This window comes from Pogona vitticeps, chromosome 6, assembly GCF_051106095.1.
Source record: "Pogona vitticeps strain Pit_001003342236 chromosome 6, PviZW2.1, whole genome shotgun sequence".
Taxonomy (NCBI): domain Eukaryota; kingdom Metazoa; phylum Chordata; class Lepidosauria; order Squamata; family Agamidae; genus Pogona; species Pogona vitticeps.
The window spans coordinates 98,379,266-98,400,921 of NC_135788.1; the positions used below are offsets into that span (position 1 = coordinate 98,379,266).

Consider the following 21,656-nt stretch of genomic DNA (forward strand, 5'->3'; position numbering starts at 1 on the left):
GGTCGAGGGGGGGGCTTCCGCTTCTTTGCCGCCTCCGTCGAGGAGGAGAAGGGATCGCGCCTGGAGATGGGCTTTGGGATCCTGCTCGTGGCAGGGATGATGGGATTGGTCATCCTGAGCTTTCCCCCAGTGGCGGAGGGCGCGGCGGAGCCTCCAGGTAAACGCTTATTCCCGTGTGTGTGTGTGTGTGTGTGTGTGTGTGTGTGTGTGTGTGTGTGTGTGTGTGTGTGTGTGTGTGTGTGTGTGTGTGTGTGTGTGTACAGGGGGAAGAGTGAGAGCACCGGGGGGGAGAAGGAAACCGTGCCCAAGACCCCCGCCCCCGTCCCCAGACACTGGGCAGTCAAAGGTAGGTCAGCCGGGTAGGTCAGGACGGGGAGGGGGGAAGAGGGCAAGGGTCATCCAATCGCCCCCCCCGACACTTTGAGGTGGGGGTGGGGAATCCTGTCTCTTCCTCAGAAGGGGTGAGAAAGCGAGCGATGTGGGGGAGGGGGGACCCCGAGAGTCTCAGGCAGACTAGAGGTGCAGGAGAAAGAAGTCAGTGCGGGGGGGGGCTGGCGGCAGCTCTGCGGGCCATCAGACGAGGTCTGGCGGGCCGGATTTGGCCCGCGGGCCTTGTGTTTGACACCCCTGCTTTAGGAGAAAGGCTCCTCATAGGCATCCTTCAGTCTTGAGAGACTATGGTAACGTGCTCTGTATGGAGGACTTCAACGGTGTACGCGAAGCTGGAGTGTCCTCTCCAGAGCATGAAGCCTGGGTAAAATAATATGGAGGATAGGCTGTTACCCAAGCAGCAAATCCCCCCCTCCACATCACTGAAATAGTCCAATGGAAAGGCAAGAGCCAATACAACTGGTTCCAGCAACGTCACAGGAGTTGGCAGAACGACACGAACTGCCTCCAGGACTCTGGCTCCGGATTTTGCCTCGAGGTTAACTCCTGAAGCCTTTTCCATCAGTGGATATAGCCACAAGGAAGTGGAGGTTTCGAATCAGAGTTTTCCTTCTCCTAGATGGGCTAGAGATTATTCATTCATTCATTCATTCATTCATTTGTAGAGCAGATCATTCTGCCTGTCTTTGCACTTTGCCACCATTCCCCTTGGTCAAGGCCTCCTCAGCTTCCTGCACTGCACAATGTTTCTGTCTCTGGAATATCATGAAAATATCAAGGGGAATGGCAATGGTTCTGGTTATTTTTCTTTTCTTTTTTGGTATATGCCTTGGGAAAACACGCAATACCAGCCACAGGAGAGCCAGCCATGGAGAATATAGTTCAGCCCTCAATCTCAAAAACTAAATTTAACCACTAGAGAACTGAAACAGTTTCCAAAGGGGTGGCTGGGTTAATCTGTTTCCACATGTAGAAAGGCAGCACATTAAATAAAATAAAATAAGTATTGCTTCTGTATCCCTGGAAGTAGTTCCCAGAATATTTTTCCTTTGATTTGACATTACAGATCCAGCGCAGATGGCTTAAGCAAGTAAGCCCAGCCATATAATGTTGGGATTTGGGCAAAAAGAGTTGTCATTTTTAAAATATGGATCACACTACCACTGTTTCCTTAAGCTTATGGTTCCTATTAGATGACAAGGCATATTTTCAGCTGACAAAAATGACCCACATCTCATACACACACACACACAAACACTATCTGCATATGTTTCCATATAAAGGTGCCTGTGTCTGTGTCTTATGCATGCCTGTCTATACATCCCACAGGGCAGATCTCTCAGACAGATTAAGGAAAGAGTCTGCAAACACCACTGGCCATTTTGCTGTAGGCAACTTCTCCATCTAAGGTATGTATATGCAGGGAAGAAGTTAGGTCATTAGCTTCAAGTAAAGCATATCCACCACTGAATGGTGGCACCACGATCTGAATTATTGCAAGGATGATGAGCCTGCAAATTAAATTAGTTTGCAACCAGGCAAACAAAACAGGCTACTTTAAATTTAAAAGGATGTATAATGTATAATAGGGATTCCAAAAGTAAGAACACTTTATTGTTGTTGAATACAGACCAGAGCTCTCTCTCCATGGCTAGGAAATACTTTGATTTCTCTGGAATGCATTTTACTTTGTTAAGGAGACAGGCTCAGAAATTGCAGCCAGGAAACCTCTTCAGTTGGGGTGCTTGCAGACAAGAATGTCACCCCTAAAAAGTCAGTGTGTGTGTTAGGAGGGGACATCCTCTTTTCACTATAGGGATACATTCAGGGGCCACAATCTGAGGGAGTGAGATCAAAGGGGAAAAGATGGGGCTCAAAACGACAGGATATTTTAGCTTAAAGCTCTTACTGTCAATCATCCTCAGATGAGGTGTTTTTCAACCTTTTAAATTAAAAAAAGATAAAGAAAAGGAGATAGCAACTTCAAGAATAGGATAAGGCCACCAGGGAGGCCCAGAGATTATCCATTTCTGTCCCATATGAACAACAAGACAGGAAGGAAAAGTGAGGAGCAAACTACATGTACAATATGAATGGCAGCAGACAAGGAGCTCCTATGCTCCAAATTACACATATTTGTTTTTGTTTCCTCTCTTAAAAAGTTATTTTACCCTCCAGCCATGCTGAGAGATGGGCGGCATCATTGAGATTTAAGGCTGTAAGGGACAGAAGGAATGTGTGAATCGCATTTGGATAAAAAATGAAGTGGAACAAAATACCACCACCTTCATCTCTAACTTGAACATAGGCATAAATTATTGAATCTGAGCCATGTGCTGGAATCACATAGTTATGACTTATGATGGTTCTCAGGAGTGATATCTAGACCAAATTTCTATTGGGAATTTTGTCTACCACCTTGCATGTTGTCTGTAGTTTATGTGACTGGAAGGACCTTCCTGGGCTGGGTGATTGTTTATCCGCACTAAACAATCATTATTTCCAGCCTTTGAATTCAAAGAGAGCATCTCCTCTCTGCTGAGAGTTCTTTTCCTCTCTTTAGTTTGTTGGAAAAAATGTTGGGTTTTTGTTTTGCTGTTTTCTGTTGTCCAAAATGGGAACCAAAATACCTGGTTGAGGAAGACTGGTCTACTTTGATGGGTTTCGGATCAATCTTTTTGATCCCTGCCTAGAAGATCATGGTGAATGAACTGAGTACCGTTGGCATATACAGGATATGTTCCTCCACTGAAATCTTCCCCCTTTGGTTCCATCACCAACAGGAGCCTGTTGTTGTTGTGTGCTGTCAAGTCACCTCCAACTTATGGAGACTCTATGAATGAGCAACTTCCAAAATGTCCTGTCTTTAATAGCCTTGCTCAGGTCCTGTAAACGCAGGGCTGTGGCTTCCTTTATGGCGTCAATCCATCTCATATTTTATCTCCCTCTTTTCCTGCTGCCTTCAACTTTTCCAGCATTATTGGGGTCCCGGCAACAGGAGTATGGAACATCACTAAGTGCCAAAAATTTTGCGACACAGTTTACTCTCCAAAATCTGCTACTAAAAATCCAAAAACAGGAAACAATTAAGAACAAGGAGGGTGATCCTAGGCGTATGCAGGGCACATTTCCTTCCACCACTGAATAGTCCAGGCTGCCAGCACCACGAAGTACAGATTGTAATTCAAAGGACATGATGCTTTTTAAACCAGCATGTCTCATTTTTGAAATTATATTACCAACTACCTTGGGAGAAAGGCAGGTAAAAATAACATCTGCAACAGCTGGGCATTATTTCTTTTTCTACCAGCCTTGTATATATTATCTCACACCACCTCCCATCGCCCACCATCAGTACTTTTCAAATTTTCCTTCAAGCTGATGTCAGTTCTGTTCTCCTTTGTAAACAGACAATTAAGAGATGTGGAAGTTACAGCAAGCAATACAAAGTCTCTCACACACATTTGAGACAGATGTAGCAGAGAGAAAGTAGCCGCAACTCCATTTATTGGCTGCTCGCCACAGCCATGATGTATCAGTGGTTGAGAATCTAATACCCACAATGGATTGTGGGAGGTGTAGTCTCCAAAGGGAACTTTTCCAAGCCATCTCATAGGGCTTTCTGCCGTCTCACCCCCCCCCCCCCGGGCCAACCCCAGAAGCTGCAGTTCTGCTCAACATCTGTTTTACACTTCATAACTGGCTTAGAATTACAAAACTTTGGTGTATTAAACTTTCAAGGGAATGTGGAAGAACACGCAGGTGGAAATCAAAAGGATAATTTAAGACACTTGCTGGATATCATACCTATAGTTCAAGGTAGGACAACTTCCAAAGGTATGAGGATGATTTTTGTCCTGCCCCCTCGGCTCTCCAAATACCCGGGGGGGGGGGGGAGAGAGATTTTTGGATCCCAAAAAGCTAACTGAAATCCCTAGAATCCTCTTGGGCTATGTCTAATTTGCCACCATATCAAATGTTGCCTCCTCTAAGTAATGTTTTAAGTTTTAAAAGCCCTCTCTTTTTTAAAAAAAGAAAAAGAAATGATCAGCCAGTGATGTTTCCAGATGTTTAAAAAGACCCTTAAGCTTGCAGTAGCCTCTGGAGGACCATAAAATTGTGTTTACTGCACAAATTATGTTCCTCTGTGGATACTGTTTTCATTTTAGGTTGGAAGGATATATATGGAGTCCAAGGAGTCCTGGCGGGCTAGACATGGCTCACCAGTACCACTTTGCCCATCCCTGCTATTGGTGGGCCTCCTTTTTCTTTTTTATTTTCTTTTATTTTTATTTATTTTATTTTATTGAATGGGGAGAATCAGGTGTAATTCTACCAACTGCAATCTAATGAGGTCTTTCTGACCAGATTCAGTTCATGGTCCTTGAAGGCTGGGGAGAAATGAAGACACACACACACTTTAAAATCAGGGATAAGAACAGCCCTTATATCTTTGAACTGGAAATAATTGGGTCCATTTCCCAAAAATCTATTCAGCATCTGGGAAATTAATTTAACTGGACTGGGTTGCTGGGCCCTTCCTGTCAAAAACTTTTACTATCAAAGATATAAACAGATTCAAAGGGCCTTCTTCCCGTTTAAGGTCTCACATCCTCTAAGAGCCACCCCATCAGTGACCTCCATGTCTCGGTTTCAGACTTGAGTCTTCCATGGTCTTGTTCAAGATTCTAGCCACTATCTTGAGTTTCCATTGTATGAAAACCATGAAGGCCACAGACGTCTGAGACTCTTGTCACTACGGCACAAATTTATTTGGGAAACTGGGGACCTCCCTCTCCAGAGTGAAGGCTCCGTTTATGGTATGAAAGTTGACTTCAATAAAGCCTGAAGCTTTTTCACTTCTCATCAGGTTACAATCAGGGCTGTGACTGGTAAGCACTAGTGGGCTAGAGGAAGTTTTGGCTTTAGGGTACTACTCTGGACCTCTGGGTAACCTCCCCCCAATAACGACATATGCTTCTGCATCATACTATGATTTTGTTGTTTCCAAGACTGAAGCAACAGATCTAAAAGACAGAAACACCCTTTTTAAACCTTAGTTCCCAGCAGGACACCCTTTAATTTAAAACACTGACATTTTGAGGGTCCACTCTTCTGCCTTTGGCCTTGCCCATGGTGGCCCTTGAGAACCTTTCCTACTTTGAATTCATCCCTCAGGCTGAAAGAGTCTCCTTATCCTTTCTCTAAACAGTTTGAAGTGGAGTCTGGGATAATTTGTAAGAGGTTGACTCCTCAAATTGTGTGTGTGTGAGGGAGAGCACATGCTCATGTACATATGGATCTGCAATTCATCATTAAAATATTCCAATTAGATGGCAGGGCTGCAATTTAATTTTAAAGGGCCAGTAGCTAAATTATATATATACACAAACATTATGCACCAAGGTAATTAGTTTAGGAAAAGTCTTTGTCAAAGACTCCAGACATTTTTTCTCAAAACGAAGAGAAACAAAAGCAGACCACAGATCTTCCCATATGCAGATTCGTATAGACATACGGAGGGCTGTCTTTAAGCTGCAGAACAAAAGCTGAAGAATTTTCAAAGGACAGCAGCTCCCTCTGCTTGGTCGGTTATTTTGTTGGTAAATGGACAAGCTGTTGTCTTTCATAAATGGAGAATCAACTGAAAGTGTGTGTGTGTGTGTGGTGGTTTAAAATAAACCCTCACAATAAATGAGAAAAACACCTCAGCAGAATCTGCCGATAATAATTTAAACCCCAAGGGAGACAAGGCTGTGAAAGATCTCTTTAGCCAATAACGGTTGGCTCACTGTTAGACTGATTGCTAGAAACGCTCTGCAAAGCTTCTGGGGTTTGACTTTGCCGACTACATTTATTGTTTGCCCGGAGGAAACAATGGATTCGTGGACATGTTTTCCATTTTACTGGCACTGAGAAAACCATAGCCTTCCAAGTTAGGAATTCATGTGCGTTGGTAGGCTTCTAGAAAATCATTCATGGCCTTCACAGGAAGTAAATAATTTCTCTCCCTTTGATTTGCCTTGTAATGCTAGAACTCAGAATCCTCCAAGCTAACAGGCAGTCTTCCCCAAGCAGAAAAAGAGAGAGAACTTCAAAAAATTCATGATGGCTGGAATTCAGTGTCCTGAAATGGGCTGCTGGACAAGACATTATCACTTCCAAGGAGAGACTAAATTAAGTTGTGGTGAAAAGGTATGTTAAGTGCTATTCTGATGCCTATTTGGAACTGCCAAATTTCAATGGCATGGTTTATCTCCATAACAGGCACTAGGGATCAACAACAGGGAAGGCTGTTTGCCATCACCAGCTTGCTGAACGCAAGGAAGACAAAGTCTACACTAATGAATCCATCTATCCAGCCAGCCATCTGCTCACCCACCCACCGATAAACTGACAGAACTCTAGGACAGACAGACATATAAACATACATACTCAATTTAGGCAGAAACAGATTATATCTACTCAAATATCTGCCCATATTAAGCAAATAGTGGTTATAACAGAGACAGAACTAAAAAGACATCAACAGAACAGGTCAGTTATTGTGTAATACACAGACACAACACTCTTCTATCTGGAGTATTTTCAGTCTTCATCACCGGAAGAAGATTCTTGAATGAAAGCAGGCACATACCTAAGTGGACACTGAGTATTATATAGGAGACAGTGCAAATTGAAGAAGTTAGTTTTTGAACTACAACTTCCAGATTTCCCCACCAGCACAGCAATTCTAGTTGTGGGGGGGGGGGTTCTGAGAGTGCTAGTCCAACCAGGTGACTTGTCCAGTATATGGGGGGACAGATATAGGTGGCAGCTGAGGTAGCAGGAAGGATGTGGCTACAATGGCATTGTGAGAGGCTTCAGGATTATTCTTATGCTATTCTATATCAGATAATACAAACAATGTATCCAAATTATGTAAAAGACAGAAATACCCTTTTTAAACCTTAGTTCCCAGCAGGACACCCTTTAATTTAAACACTGACATTTTGAGGGTCACAGGGATCCAAGGCAAAAGCAAAGGCACTGTGTCGCAGAGGTCACAGGGAGGCTGTGAGGATGAAATGGGGAGCAGGAGAACCAGGTACATGGCCTTGAGTTCACAGGAGGAAAAGCAAGATATAAATGTAATAAACTGAAGTCCTGTGGTCCATTAAAGCCTACTACGTATTCCAGTGTAAACACTGAGGACCAGAGTTTCTTTGTGCCCAATAGCAGCCTATGGCTCCTGAAAAGCTTACGCCACTGTGTGTTTCCTGCGACAGACTAAACTGGCTAATCCTCTTAATAGAGCTCACATTATTACCATTTAAATAGCAGTCTAGTACATACACTTATTTAAGCCTTTTTTTTACGATATTCTTCTGCTGAGAAGATTCCCGTATGATTTATAATAAAAACATAGGAGCTGTTGTTAAAAAGGGCACTAGAAATGAAACTCAAGTGTCAACTGTGCTCGATTTGTTTCTGAACAGTCAAGTCTGAACACCCACACATTCTGAAATTTCTATTGCCAACAGCAAAATTTGCCATCACAACCGGAGAACTTGCCCGATTTTAACTCCTCTCTAGTCTTAAAATGTTAAAACCTAAAATATGGATTCAATTTTCCCTTGGGAGATCCACATTTTAGACAGAGTCACAGCAGATGCAAATCACAACACCATGAGATATTCGTAAACAGAAAGACACCTAAGGGACACCCTTTAAAGAGAGAGAGAGAGAGAGAGAGAGAGAGAGAGAGAGAGACTGCTAAGAGCCAAGGCCTTCATGGTTGGAATACAAAGGCTGCCAGCTCAGATGGTGGCTTCTTCTTCTTTTAAATGTGTGAATTGTCTCCTTCTTGCAGATTCTGGCTCTCCCAAACTGCTCATCTGGCTTCGACCTCTGCAGCAGCCCACCAAACACTGCAGATAGAGAGCTGCATCTTGGATGCTGAAGGAGGCAAGAATCGAAGTTAGCAGGAGGTTTATGAACAGTATGCTGCCGCTCTGATTCTACCATCGCCAGATGGCTTCGGCTGTATCAATTACTGTTTATTAAAAAAAAAGAGCGAGATACACACAAAAGTGATAAATGAAATGTTCGCTTGCAGAGAAGAGAAGCAAACACCAACAGGTTGCTGCTCCTCAAGGTCTTTCAGGGCTCAGCAGACTTCAGACTAGCAAGACTGACTTTGGAGTTTTCTTTATTACAACTCCAAGATCCACCAACTCGAGCCTGGTGCAAGGGGCATATAATTAATCAGTTTGGAGTCTGGCAATTTGTTCCTGAGCACCAGAATTCAGCAGAGATTCTTCCACAAACTTGCAAATCCACTTCCAGGGACACCCAATCTTTCTTCAGTTGAACAATGCCATTTCAAAGAGGCAGTGGCTGGGGTAAGGCGGGTGGGAAAGACAAGTTACTTTGTCACAGCTACATTGTTAAATCACAAGAAGCCAGAAATCCTTGCTGAACACAAAATCTAACCAAAAACAATCAGTAAATCCATTACAACCTTCTGCCTATTCATTTTAGATTAATGATTTCGAAACATAGGACTGTTCTAGCTCTTATGGAGGGTGAGTCACTCAGGTAACAACTGCCTGTTTTAGACAGAGATGCATGCAACCCATCTGGGATATCCATTTTCCTCCATCCATGGATCTCCCTTCCTGGATCAAAGCATGTTTTCCATGGCTTGCTATCCTCTTACAGACACAATTCAAAGCGTTCAGCTTTAGCATAACCTAGAAATGCCTTGGAGACAGTTCCCTTCTTCTCTACCATTTCCCATGGTGTTTCCATGTAGGAAACCTTTTTGAGATTTGAGGGCATCTAGGATGATCGTAGGTGCGACGTGGTGGTGCTGCGGTTTAAACCGCAGAAGCCTCTGTGCTGCAGGGTCAGAAGACCTGCAGTCCTAAGATCGAATCTAAGCAGCGGAGTGAGCTCCCTTCGCTTGTCCCAGCTCCTGCCAACCTAGCAGTTCGAAAGGATGTAAACATGTGAGTACATAAATAAATACCACCCCGGTGGGAAGGTAACAGCGTTCTGTATCTAGTTGTGCTGGCCACGTGACCACGGAAACCATCTTCAGACAAATGCTGGTTCTATGGTTTGGAAACAGGGATGAGCACTGCACCCTAGAGTCAGACAAGACTGGACTAAATGTCAAGGGAACCTTAGGATGATTGTTTCAGTGGTTATTCAGTATTCCCCAAATGGGGCCGCTACTGGAAGTACAGTGGACCCTTGACTTACAGACGGCTTGACTTACAGACTTTTTGAGTTACAGACTTCTCTGGCCGCAAAATTTAGGTTTGACTTGCAGCCTGAGATTTGACTTACAGACCAGAAAAAAACCAAAATGGAACAAAAACGGCCTGTTACGGGATTAATCGGTTTTCAATGCACTGTAAGTCAATGGAGACTTGACTTACAGACTTTTTGACTTGAGAACCGCCTTCCAATACGGATTAAGTTCTCAAGTCAAGACCCCACTGTACTGCAAGACATTTCATGGTCAGGGATAAAAAGGCTGATTGAGAAAATGTTTCATTTGACTTGCTTTGCTCAAGTATCAGCCATTTTGAAATAAAGAATGTTTGTCAACTGTCCTCAAATTGATCCTCCTCCTGCATATACCCAATCCAAGCAATGAGGTCAATGTTAGGCAACATTCTCCATGTGTCATCTCTAGAGACAGGAGAAGACTTTTTCAATTATAACCCTGTAGTTGTAGAACAGTCCTCCCCAGAGAGATCTCCTTGGCATGCACATTAGAATATTGTTTTGGATCCACATGAAGAAGTTTTTTGAAATAAAAACTTGAAGCACTGTTTAAAATCTGTTGGGATCTGGAACATTAAGATCAGTTTGCATTAGGAATTTCTGATCTTTAGACTGATCTGCTTTATGTCCTGCTCATTAATATTTTCTGCCATATTTGTAGTTTATTTGTTTGTATTTTTTAAATATATTTTTAACATTCTTTGAAAGCAGCTCAGTTGCAGGTGGCTTACCGAGTGAGCACAAAAATACTGTTAAGCAACAAACAGAGGGAATGTGATACACGGGTTTCTCTCTGACATTGCATTGCCCTATCTACATTTTGAACAACGTTGCAGGGAAACAGGCAGAAAATGGCCATAGGTATCTTTTTTTGATTCTCAAAGGAGTGGGAAAATAGCCACATGAACTGTAAGGCCTTGTAGATTTTGCATCTTGTTCTCACAACTGACTCTCCCGACATTATAGAAACTCATGTTTCCCCAGTATTGTAAGGGTCAAGTGTATGATTCAGTCCCTGCACATAAAAAGTTTGAGATTCTCTTGGTTGCTCACATACCGAAAGCTAACACTTGACCCTTCAACACCACAAAGGCAGCATTTAAAAACGGCAGTTTCATATGTCCAAAGGGAAGAAGCTGAGTAATAGTAGGAGCATATAATGAGGTCAGGGTGGTGCTGGCTGTGAAAGCATTGGTAGAGCACGGTTAAAATCCACATTTGGCTCCAAAAATGCCCTGGATCATTCTGAACAGGATTGTGGCAAGGATAAAACAAAGCCAAGAAATATATAGCATGCACACTGAACAAAACAGTGCAGCTATGAAAAGTGAATTACCACAAATGCAGCAGTATCAACATGACTAATATTAGTTGGGAAATGAAAAATTTCTCCACAGTAAAACTTCACCCCATCAAACATGTAAACAGTCCTGAATCAGGGGGAAATATGGCAGATACTGCTTCTCAAGAACAAGTGACAACATTTCAATTAATAATCTTCTGTGAATTTTTAACAAACAGCTGTAGGTCTAATGTGATGAGGATTCCAGAGTTCAGCACATGCTGAGGCTTTTCCATTCTTCACAAAAGAATGCTCAAAAGCAATCCCAGTGCACTGCCCCACCAGTGTTTCACAATGTATATATCTTTCTGCCACTAGAGGGCAAAATGGAGCCTCTTCGGTTAAAAAAGAATGAGTTTTGGCAGGGACATCTCTGGAAGTTGCCTACCCCTGCTTTATAGTGAACAGCACACACTCACGCCTCCTCCCTGCTGTCTCCCAAAACAAGAAAAAAGTTGCACAAATTCAGAGTTGCAAAGGCTCAGATATGAAGCAGGTAAGGTGAAGCTGTGAATTGGGAGAAGCCCTTATCCTTGGAAATATCACCCCGCTCTGGAACCACTGAGAATGCTCATTCCCTATTGCAGTGGTTGGCAATTTGATGCCCGCCACATGTTTTGGATAATAATTCCCATTATACTCTGACCACGTTTACCGGAGGTCTAAACCAAAACATTAGAATGATACCTGAGCACCAAGTTGCCTGCCCCTCCAGAAGGAAGCGCCTCCCTCCTAATACTGTACAGAAAAAGCTCTCCTCTCCACACAAATATGCCCTTGTGCACTGAATTAATGGATTTAAAGTAATCCACACTCCATGATGTTCCAATGTGTTAATTTCCTTCTATGTTCATTGAGCTGCGCTCTCCTTTGACCTCCTCAAACCCCCTTGGCTTGGGAAGGCTCTGAGCCACCATGTATGCCCAGGTCTGGGTTTTCTTCTTCCCTCTCAGGGGTCCCAGAAAGGTTTGTCTTCTCTGTGTGTGTGTGTTTTGGTTCCCTTGGGCAGGAGATTGCCAAAACCACCTTTGCTTTTCCAGTCAAGCATCTCCCTGAAGAGAAGGCAGGGCTGGTGATGTCAAGGTCCGTTTAACTTTTTGCAAGAGTATCTGCATTCTCCGAAGCAGAAGCTGAGACAAGAGACTCCCTGAGCAGTTATAGCTGCTCCTGGAAACGCAACGGGGATGGAATCTTTTGTCAAGTAACAGCAAACCTTTTGGTAAACAACAGAGCTACTTCCATGGAATAATTAAGCCAGCCCTCTTGCTCATAGCTAGAGATGCAGCCGGGATGTGACTGACACAAGCAAGCCTTTCTGTTATTAAAAACACAACACTCAAATGCTGCTAAAATGAGGAGACGCTTTGCGGAACAGCAGCAGCATGAGAGGAAATGATGGGATAGAAAAATACCTAATGAGTTGAAGAAAAAGCTAAGTTGCCATCTTCAGTAGGGCTTGGAAGGCTTAAGGCCATCCGAAGGATCACAATTACAGGTAATAGTAGAGTTTTACTCTCTCAAAATGAAGATGTGAGGTAAACTGCAGTAGTTAGAATGAAGACCGGAATTCAAATTCCCCACATGGGTCTCATGAAGATAAAGCAGTGATGAAGAGAGCCATGTAAACTTCCCCTTCTACCTTACTGGTAGAAGAGGAAATAAATAAATAAATAAATAAATAAATAAATAAATAAATAAATAAATAAATAAATAAATAAATAAATAAATATAGTTTGCCCTGCCAAAGGGTAATCAAAGTTACACTGCCCCTTGTGTGGGATTTCTGTTCTTAGACTGTAAGCTATTTTGGGAAGAATACGTTCTTGTAAATGTGGATAGAAAACCTAATTAAATGGAAAGAAATAAATGTAATGATCCGTAGCGGCAGACCTTGATAGGGCAAGTCAAGCTAAAAGACAGACTCCCACAATGTGTGAAGGCTAGAGTTCCCATCATCCCCAGCTAGCAAGCCCAATGACTCCGAATAAGTCTTACAAACAAGACAAAAGCTACTTTAGGAGAAGCCAGTGAGACCGTTTGGGAACATATTTTATCTGATTATTGCTGCCTGGCTTCAAGAGATACCTTGCCTGCAGACTCCCTGGTCTGCCTGTCACGCATTGTCAAGGCTGCACCAAAGCTGTTGTTGTTTTACTTCAGAAGGACCTGAAAACTTCCAACGTGAGTCAAACTCACGTTTGTATGTACCACCATAAATTTCTCTCAGCTAAGACTGGCTGAACACAACACTGTGCAAATACTTAGAATGTGTTTTAGAAAAGCTAAACAGGCAGATGTTGTGGCCGTTTGTGAGTGGAATTTTATCTGAGCACGTGCACTTTTTGAAGGGGGGAAGGGGTACCATAAATGGCGTTGATAGGACAATTTGAAGAGCTTTGAAGTTTGAAATTGGTCTTAATATTCCTTTTTAAAGAAAACAGACAACAAACACAGCAGCTCAACAAAGGAGAGACCTCATGAGGCGGCGGCAAAAAGGAACTAGGGAAATTCTGAGAAACTGAGGTAACTGTGAGGGCGGGCAGACCTTGTGGGCTAAAGGGGGTGGTGCTTGACGAACATAGCATAAAGCTTTAGAACATTCCGGAGACCTCTCCGCAGGTGCAGATTAAGCCCATTAGTGCATTCACAGAGGCCACAAAGAAGAAGCTGTTGTTGTTTTACTTCAGAAGAACCTGAAAACTTCCAACCTGAGTAAAACTCATGTATGTACCACCATAAATTTCTCTCAGCTAAGACTAGTATCAAGTATTTCCAAACTGCACATCACTGGTGTGAGGGGAAGGATGAACGTGGGCAGAGAACATTGTGGCTTGAATATGGCCCGCACAATACATTCATGGCTGGGTTTAGGATTGACATGATAAGTTTTCCGACTCTTAAGGTACATCCCTTATACTGTTCCACTCTCTCCCTTACAGTTCTTTTCACTGGCTGCCAGTTCCATCTTACCTTCAAAACAAGTTGCTCTTTCCTACATTTAAATCACTACATAATGTTGTTTTTCTTCCCTCCTTGTTATTCTCTTTTCATCTTGCTCACCTTCCAATATCATTCTGCTGGTTAATATATTCCTCAGTGTGCTCGTTTATATCTTTTCAGTCTCACTCCCCTTCACAACTGGAACTCTCTATTTTGTCACCTAGTATCATCATGGCATGCCTCCCTTTTTTCAACCCCTTCAACATTAATCTCTACATCTAGAAATCAACAGTAATTGCCACTTACATTTATGGCACATTAAAGGCATACAGTTATCTTCATTTACCTCTTTACCTTCCCATTCTGTCCTGCAGGGGTGGGGAACCTATGGCCACACAATAAGGCTGGACTGTGACTTCCATTACCTCCATTGACCCATGCTTTTGGCATTGATGAGAGATGGAATCACAACATCTGGAGGACCACAGATTCTCAACCCCTTGCTTAATGTATCATTCATTTTGTTAGATCAACCTTGTTTTTTTAAAAGGTCACACTGTAGCTGTTAAGTAGCCAGGAAGTTCCAAGCAGACAAAATGAATGAGCCAGCAGCAGCAGGGTGGAGATTTCCATTCCATCTCCACTAGTTTATTCTGCTTTCATGCTGACTTGCAGGGGAACAGAACTTTTCCCCTTAGCTTTGTTCCTCCTCAAGAAGCCTGATTGGTAAATAAGTAATTTTTAAAGATAAGAACAAAAATAGCTTGCTAAAAGTCTATGCCAGCATGACAAGAAAGGTGACTAGCACCTTAGCAGATGAGGTTTATAAAAAAGTCCTTTACATCCCTATCTGACTGTGCAATTGCACTGGATAATGGCACAACTCTATGATGCCCACCTGTGTGTTACATAAACGAAAAGCCCTCAGCTTCTGTTCCAAGGCTGTAGAAGAGAATGATTGTCTGCTTCATAAAATGTGTTTGAAATTAAAAACAGGAGTTTAAAACACATGTTGAAATGTATGACCCTTCTGTTCTACTCTTGTGGAATTACAACATAGTCCATCAACAGGAGATAGACAAGGCATCTTGAAGAACTGTACTGGATACTACAGAACCTAAACATAAAGGAAACACATTCAAGCAGTTCTTCTTTTAGTCCTCACTTCCTCATGAGGGAGAGGGAGCAGTCCCATTTACAGGGAGATAATCTATTATCAAGCCCATAGTAGACTGTTCATGCACATTGCTCAGATTCCAGAATGTCATCCTAGAAAGGGATCTCGAGCACAGGCCTTTGGCCTTGTTCTTTCTACTCTCTGAGGAGCTGCTCCCATCCTAAGGCGGTCAGTGACTGGTGTTCCAATATGCTCCACAGATCCCTCAAGGGTCAGAGAATTACCCTCCCACCCCCACCTAGGACATAGTACCTAAGAAGGGAACTGTCCCCACATCTGTCCAATGAGGACTGAGCTTGCCCAGTAGAATATAACTGCTGGTTGAACAAAAAAGGAATGGGGAGGAATGAGTTGGTCTATTTTGGTAAAATGGATGGTGTCATGAAATGAAGGCTTCTTATTACAACATTTTGTTATGGGGAGAATCTTCTAGGAATCCATCAAATATGTCCATCAAACATCACCTGCTTCTTTTTAGCTGTGTAAGAATCTGACAGCATGGCCTGAATCCAACTGGTACTCCCAGCTAAAGTGTGATTTGCTTAACCATTGATTCAACATTCAGCAGTTCATTCAATGGGTCAACTCTAGTCAGGAAGTATTAACTGGATTTAGGCCAAATGGTCTCTTATCTGTGTAACTCATGCTGTGATTGTGGGACAGGTTTCCCTCATGCCCTACTTTGTGTGGGTTTTTTGTTTGTTTGTTTGTTTTTACTATTTTAAGAAAGGCGAGGACACAGATTCTTGTCTGCTGCCTCTTGGTTCAACTTGGTTCAACTACTTAAGGCAAAGCTGAAGAGAGTGGAGTCAAAAGAAGTCAGTTCTGCCCATGCTAACTCCAAGGTATCCATCACTCGAAACCAGCTCATACTGAAATAGTAAGCCAAAGTACTTCAACAACAGCTGTTATGATTCGTGAACTGCAAAAAAGAGATCAGGATCAATACAGCACACATGAAACCAAATCTCAGTTAGGGAGAGGGAAATGGTTCTTTTAAAAAACAGAGAAAAAAGCCATGAAGACAAGACAGAACAACGCACAGTACAAAAGAGTAATTATATTTCCAAAAAAAGAAAAGCTTGCTTGCTTGCTTGCTTGCTTGCTTGCTTGCTTGCTTGCTTGCTTGCTTGCTTGCTTTATTTATTTATTTATTTATTTATTTATTTATTTATTTATTTATTTATTTATTTATACCCCGCCTATCTAGTCAGTTGTGACCACTCTAGGCGGCTTACAACACTCACTAAAAACTTAAACATATGATGTATCGCATAACATAACATAATTTGCATAATTAAAAGATAAAATACAGTTTTTCCCAGAGATGGTGAGAAATAGGGTATATTATAACAGAAAGAAAAAAGAATAATTAGGTATTAGGTGGAAAGGGGGAAGGCCTGCCTGAAGATCCATGTTTTCAGGTGTTTCTTTAAAATACCCAGCAAGGGAGCTGTGCAAATGTCAGGAGGTAAGTTGTTCCAGAGGCGAGGAGCCACCGCCGAGAAGGCCCGGTTTCTTGTTTTTCCTTCCGGGCCTCCCTCGGCATCAGGCTCCTCAGCCTCACCTCCTGACTCGCACGGGTGACACAGGTAGAACTGGGTGGGAGTAAGCGTTCCGCCAAGTATCAAGGCCCTAAATCGTTTAGGGCTTTAAACGGATGCGTCAGAACTTTGAAGTCAACGTGGAACCGAATGGGCAGCCAATGCAGCGCGGCCAGAATAGGAGAAATGTGATGGCATCTTCACCCTCCACTTAGGAGTCTGGCCGCTGCATTCTGCACCACTTGGAGTTTCCGCGTCAGCCTCAAAGGTAGCCCCACGTAGAGTGCGTTACAGTGGTTTACCAGCTATTTTGGAATTTCTTTCCTGTAAAAGAAAACTGACTTTGAACAAACCAGCAGATCAGGTACAAACACTCATTAAGAATTATTTTAGCAACTCAGGACAAGAAAACTTTGACACAGTGTTCATGAACAATAATTTTTTTAAAAAAAAAAGCAAAAAGATTGAGAGGATGTGAAGGAATCACAGGAGACAAAAGGGAACAAAACTAACTCAAGGAAAGGACGTACCAGAGGAACAAAATTTCCACCATATCTAAACAAATTACCACTATTTGGTTTGTTGATAAAATAGTGGAAGCTAAAAATATTATTTATACAAATCATACGCATTGGAAAGATGGAAATAGCCTCCGAAAATTTTAAATATCAACTTTTGGGAATTTTGCCAGATAAAGAATGGCAGGTTACCATGCAAATGACAATAAGAACAGGATTTCAACAGGTAAATGAGCGTCTCAACCAGGTGGAAGATCTGATGAAAGAGAAACTATCAGATGTTAAACAACAGTTAAAGGAAACTGTACTAACTCCAGAACTATTTTTATTGAGTGTGATGCCAGGTAACATAGACGAGATTAAGAATTACCCTGTGAGCTATTTAGCTACAATACTCAGAAAAGGTGATGTTAAAAATCAGATTACTGTCCTGGATTCAACCCTATATCCTCAAAACTGGAAGAAAACAGAGTCACAGAAACAAGAGACGTGTACTGAGAAAATATGGGAAGTGATAGAAATTGATACTTTTTCAGGCATGTTGAACGTATGTCCAAGACAGAAGGAAATTGAAAGAGGGGATGTATTTTACAATTGGTCTCGGTTTACTGATAGTATTGGAGTAACTTAGATTTAAACTAAAACATAAATATAAGCTGATAGTTAGAGGGTAATCAAACAGTAAAAAAAGAGTAGAAAGTTGTTTTTCAAATTGAAAAATGAATACAGTGGATGCTTGTATACTTAATATGAATAGATTGGATGATTATATATTTTGTGTTCTATTCTTAAAACCCGTTCCCCATCCCTTCCACTTCCTTTTATCTTTTGTATTCCCTACCCTATTCGTAGGAGTTTAAAAATAAAATATTTTTTTAAAAAAGACAAAAGCTGTTCCCACAGCTATAAATACTCAACTATACAATAAACAGCAACAGAGCATGGACAGAGTTCCTAGTCCAGTCCTCTGAAGATGCCAGCCACAGAGACGGGTGAAATGTCAGGAAGAAGAAACTTCATAACACAGCCAAAGAGCTTGAAAAACCTACATCAACCATCAGATCCCGTCTGTGAAAGCCTTCGAGAATACATTGAATGCCTCTACAGGGAGGAAACAATCAGTTAGACCCGGAGACTAGAAACACTCCAAAGCAAAAGAGCACACCTACTATGTTCCTTAACATTTCTACTACATTGCAGAGACACGAAAACCATACCAGCCTTCCTCAGGAGAAAAAGGACCTTCATTTCCCCTCAGGCCAGCTGCATCTATGACCGCCTCGAACATGCCCTCCTACAGGAAAAAATCCAAACAACCCGCAAAAAACTGGACTCCACAGACAAAGAACTACTATTCCTACACATCGACATTAGCCAAAAAATGAGGAGTCAAGATTGGGACAAGATCGATTCCTACAAAAAGATGGAAAAAGAAGTGGTGAACCACACAGCCAGACAAAAACAGAAATTCAACAAATGCCAAACAAGCCAACAGAAACCTACATTAGACACTCGCGCATCATCATCAACCTATCTGAATGCAAACTTTCCCCAGAAGAAACCTCAGTCTCACCTGTTTCATTTCCTTTGTTTTTGTTGTTGTTGTAGTTTTGTAAAAAAATATTCTACATTAGTACCAAGGCTTCACTAAAAGCAGAATTATATGAAGTTATAGTATCTAAACTCCCTAACTTGTTCAGCTGGTAGAATTTTGCAAGTCTGGGAATAGACAACATAGAAGGCCAATAGAGGACCCCCTATATGCAGCTGGACCAAAAGTTAACATCCTTGGGCCCTTCCAGTACAATAGCATTGTTCTTCCATCTTCTCCAATAACACTTTCAAAAGACAAAGCCTAACTCTCAAATCACATCTTCACTTCAGAGCCCAATGGCAGATCTCCAGGGTTCTGGATACGTACTGTGTTTTGTTTATACGGTAATTACGTATTTTCCTCAAGAGATTCGAGGAAATACAGAACAAGCTGTTCCAAAGCCTCTTGGGCAGATATTAATAAGTTTCATGTGCAGCCATAAAAGGTTTTGCTTTCTGTTTTTAAAGAGACACCCACACCCACGATGTTTAGATGAAAGATGCATAAGAAGTCACTTACACATGCAAACAACTAAGAGCCCCTTCAGTTTTCTTGCCCTATCAACTTAGCTGTGTTTACTTTAAAATGTACTTGCCATACACAAGACCCAGACACTTGAGACATGTTTGGTGTGTATGTACAGAGGCCTACTTGATAGCTGCTGGGTAGCAGGATAATAGGAGAAAAGTAGCACAATATGGGAGGGGAAGAGACATATAAATATTCCAACCTGTGTGGTGATAAATTCCTACCAGAGCAAACTGAGATGCTCCATCTGAAATACACTACTGATTTTCAGAACAGTATTGATTTTTACAATAGTATTGATTTTCTTCTCTGCAGAAGGATGTCTGAAACCAAAGGGTTTTTGATTGCTTATTCTCATGAGGATTTGGAACAGCACTGGAAAAATAATTCCAAATCCTAGAATCCCATCTTCTTCCATTCTCTTCTTTGCCACAGGCTGCCCCAGGGTGGATAAAAAACAATATTTTTTCAAAATATCAATTTATATCATAATTTTATTTTTTAAAGCTTTTAAATTTATTAAAAATTCTTTTTTTAAAAAAAATTAAATTGTTATTTAAATTTTGATTTGAATCAAATCTACCCTGCTTGACTCCCATCCTCCTTCCAACACAGAAACTGAACACGATTTAAGGACCCATCTATTTGATCACAGCATTCTAGTCATCAAATCTGATCCACATCTCAGAATCCTGGTTTTACAGGTAATATTTCATATATTTTATTCTTGTATTCAGATATCTGCAAGGATTCATACTGGAGAAAAACAACTGCTGTGAGGCAAAGATTAAATAACAGGTGAAGTATTAATATTAAAACTCCTCATTTAAGTTTTTCATTAATCAGTTACATTCCTCAGATTCCGTACGTTTTGAGGTGAGACTCAGAGAAATCTAAGCAAAACAGAAACAAAGGAATGGATCCTAGCTTTTTCTCCTCTGATCATCCTATCTTCTGTGACCAGAAGGGTGGGGAGGACAGCAGGAAAGAAGATTAAAAACCAAGGTTGCTGGAATACCACCTCAACAGACGCATAGAGAGTGTGGCATTTTCTGTGTTACTATCTGGAATGTCCGGTAAGAAGAAGGTCATTCTCAGATATCTCCAGTGTCTTAGGTTCTACTTCTGTGATGATCCAGGTTCTAAGAATCAGACTATATAGTCATGGCCAAAAATATTGGCACCCTTGCAATTCTGTCAGAAAATGCAACCCTCCTCTCAGAAAATTATTGCAGTTGCAAAAGTTTTGGTACTCACATGTTCATTTCTTTGGTTTGCGTTGGAACAAAACACACACACACACACACAGAAGAAAAGTCAAATTTGATACAATCCCACACAGAAACCCAGAAATGCACTGGCCAAAATTATTGGCACCCTTAACTTAATATTTTGTACCATTCCCTTTGGAAAAAAAATGAAATCAATTGTTTCCTGTAATCATGAATGAGTTTCTTACGCCTCTCTACTGGAATTTTGGACCACTCTTCTTTTCTTAAAAATAGATCAAAGAGTCAAAGATTGGTCCTTCGATACCTTTTCAGCAGCGGCCAGCAAATCATACGCCATTTGGTTAATGTTGGGCGCCTTTCCTGAATAGATAAAATGCACCATTTCTTTAAAAACCTCAGGCTTGATGTCCTTTATGTTAACTTGATTCTACATGGGAAGGAAAATGGAAATTATTTTTACATCCCTCCGGCAACAGATCCAGTGATACCTCTCCTTCTTGAATCCTTCTTATAAGACAAAGGTTGGAAAGAACACATGCATTTAGGGGAGATAAGTACAGTACACAGAAAGTGTTCATTCGTGCATGCTTCTCTATAGCTACAGGAAACAACTTATTGCAATTCTCCATTTTCATCCTCTTTTGCTATCTCTCAAAGCAGAAGATACTGACACTTATGTTACTTAATCTTTAATATCGTAACACTGCTTCTGGATTCATCCAGCTTTGCTAATATGCACATTGTTGCCTATCAGCCGTTTTACAAGTGTTTGATCAGATTTCTTTCCTGACCAACACATAAAACTCAGAGCAGCTTACAACATGCCTATCTTTCAATCTTATTTTTCCCACAAACCTAGAAAGTAAGAAAATACAGTGGTGCCTCACTTTACGATTACCCCGCATTACGACGAATCCACTTTACAACAATCTTTTTGCAATCGCAATTGCGATCACAAAACGATGGTCTAAATGGGGGAATTTCGCTTTGCGATGATCAGTTCCCTGCTTCTGGAACCGATTCTTTGCAAAACAATGTTTTTTAAACAGCTGATCGGTGGTTTCAAAATGGCCACCGGGTAATTAAAATGGCTCCCCACTGTGTTTAGGGAC

The 21,656-nt window shown here is 41.6% G+C and overlaps 1 protein-coding gene and 1 long non-coding RNA gene across 2 annotated transcripts in view; one reads left to right on the forward strand and one right to left on the reverse strand.

Moving 5' to 3' along the window:
- Window positions 1-21,406, forward strand: LOC144583662 (uncharacterized). Its single transcript, XR_013537581.1, has 3 exons — window positions 1-157; window positions 1,720-1,799; window positions 8,243-21,406. It is a non-coding gene; the product is annotated as an uncharacterized LOC144583662 (long non-coding RNA).
- The window catches only part of LOC144583661 (speckle-type POZ protein-like), a 17,125-nt gene continuing 12,544 nt past the window's right edge, over window positions 17,076-21,656 (reverse strand). The window contains exon 5 of the mRNA XM_078377958.1: window positions 17,076-20,971. Within this exon, the coding sequence (XP_078234084.1) occupies window positions 20,819-20,971 (153 nt within the window). The 3' untranslated portion in view covers window positions 17,076-20,818. The remainder of the gene's footprint in view (window positions 20,972-21,656) is intronic.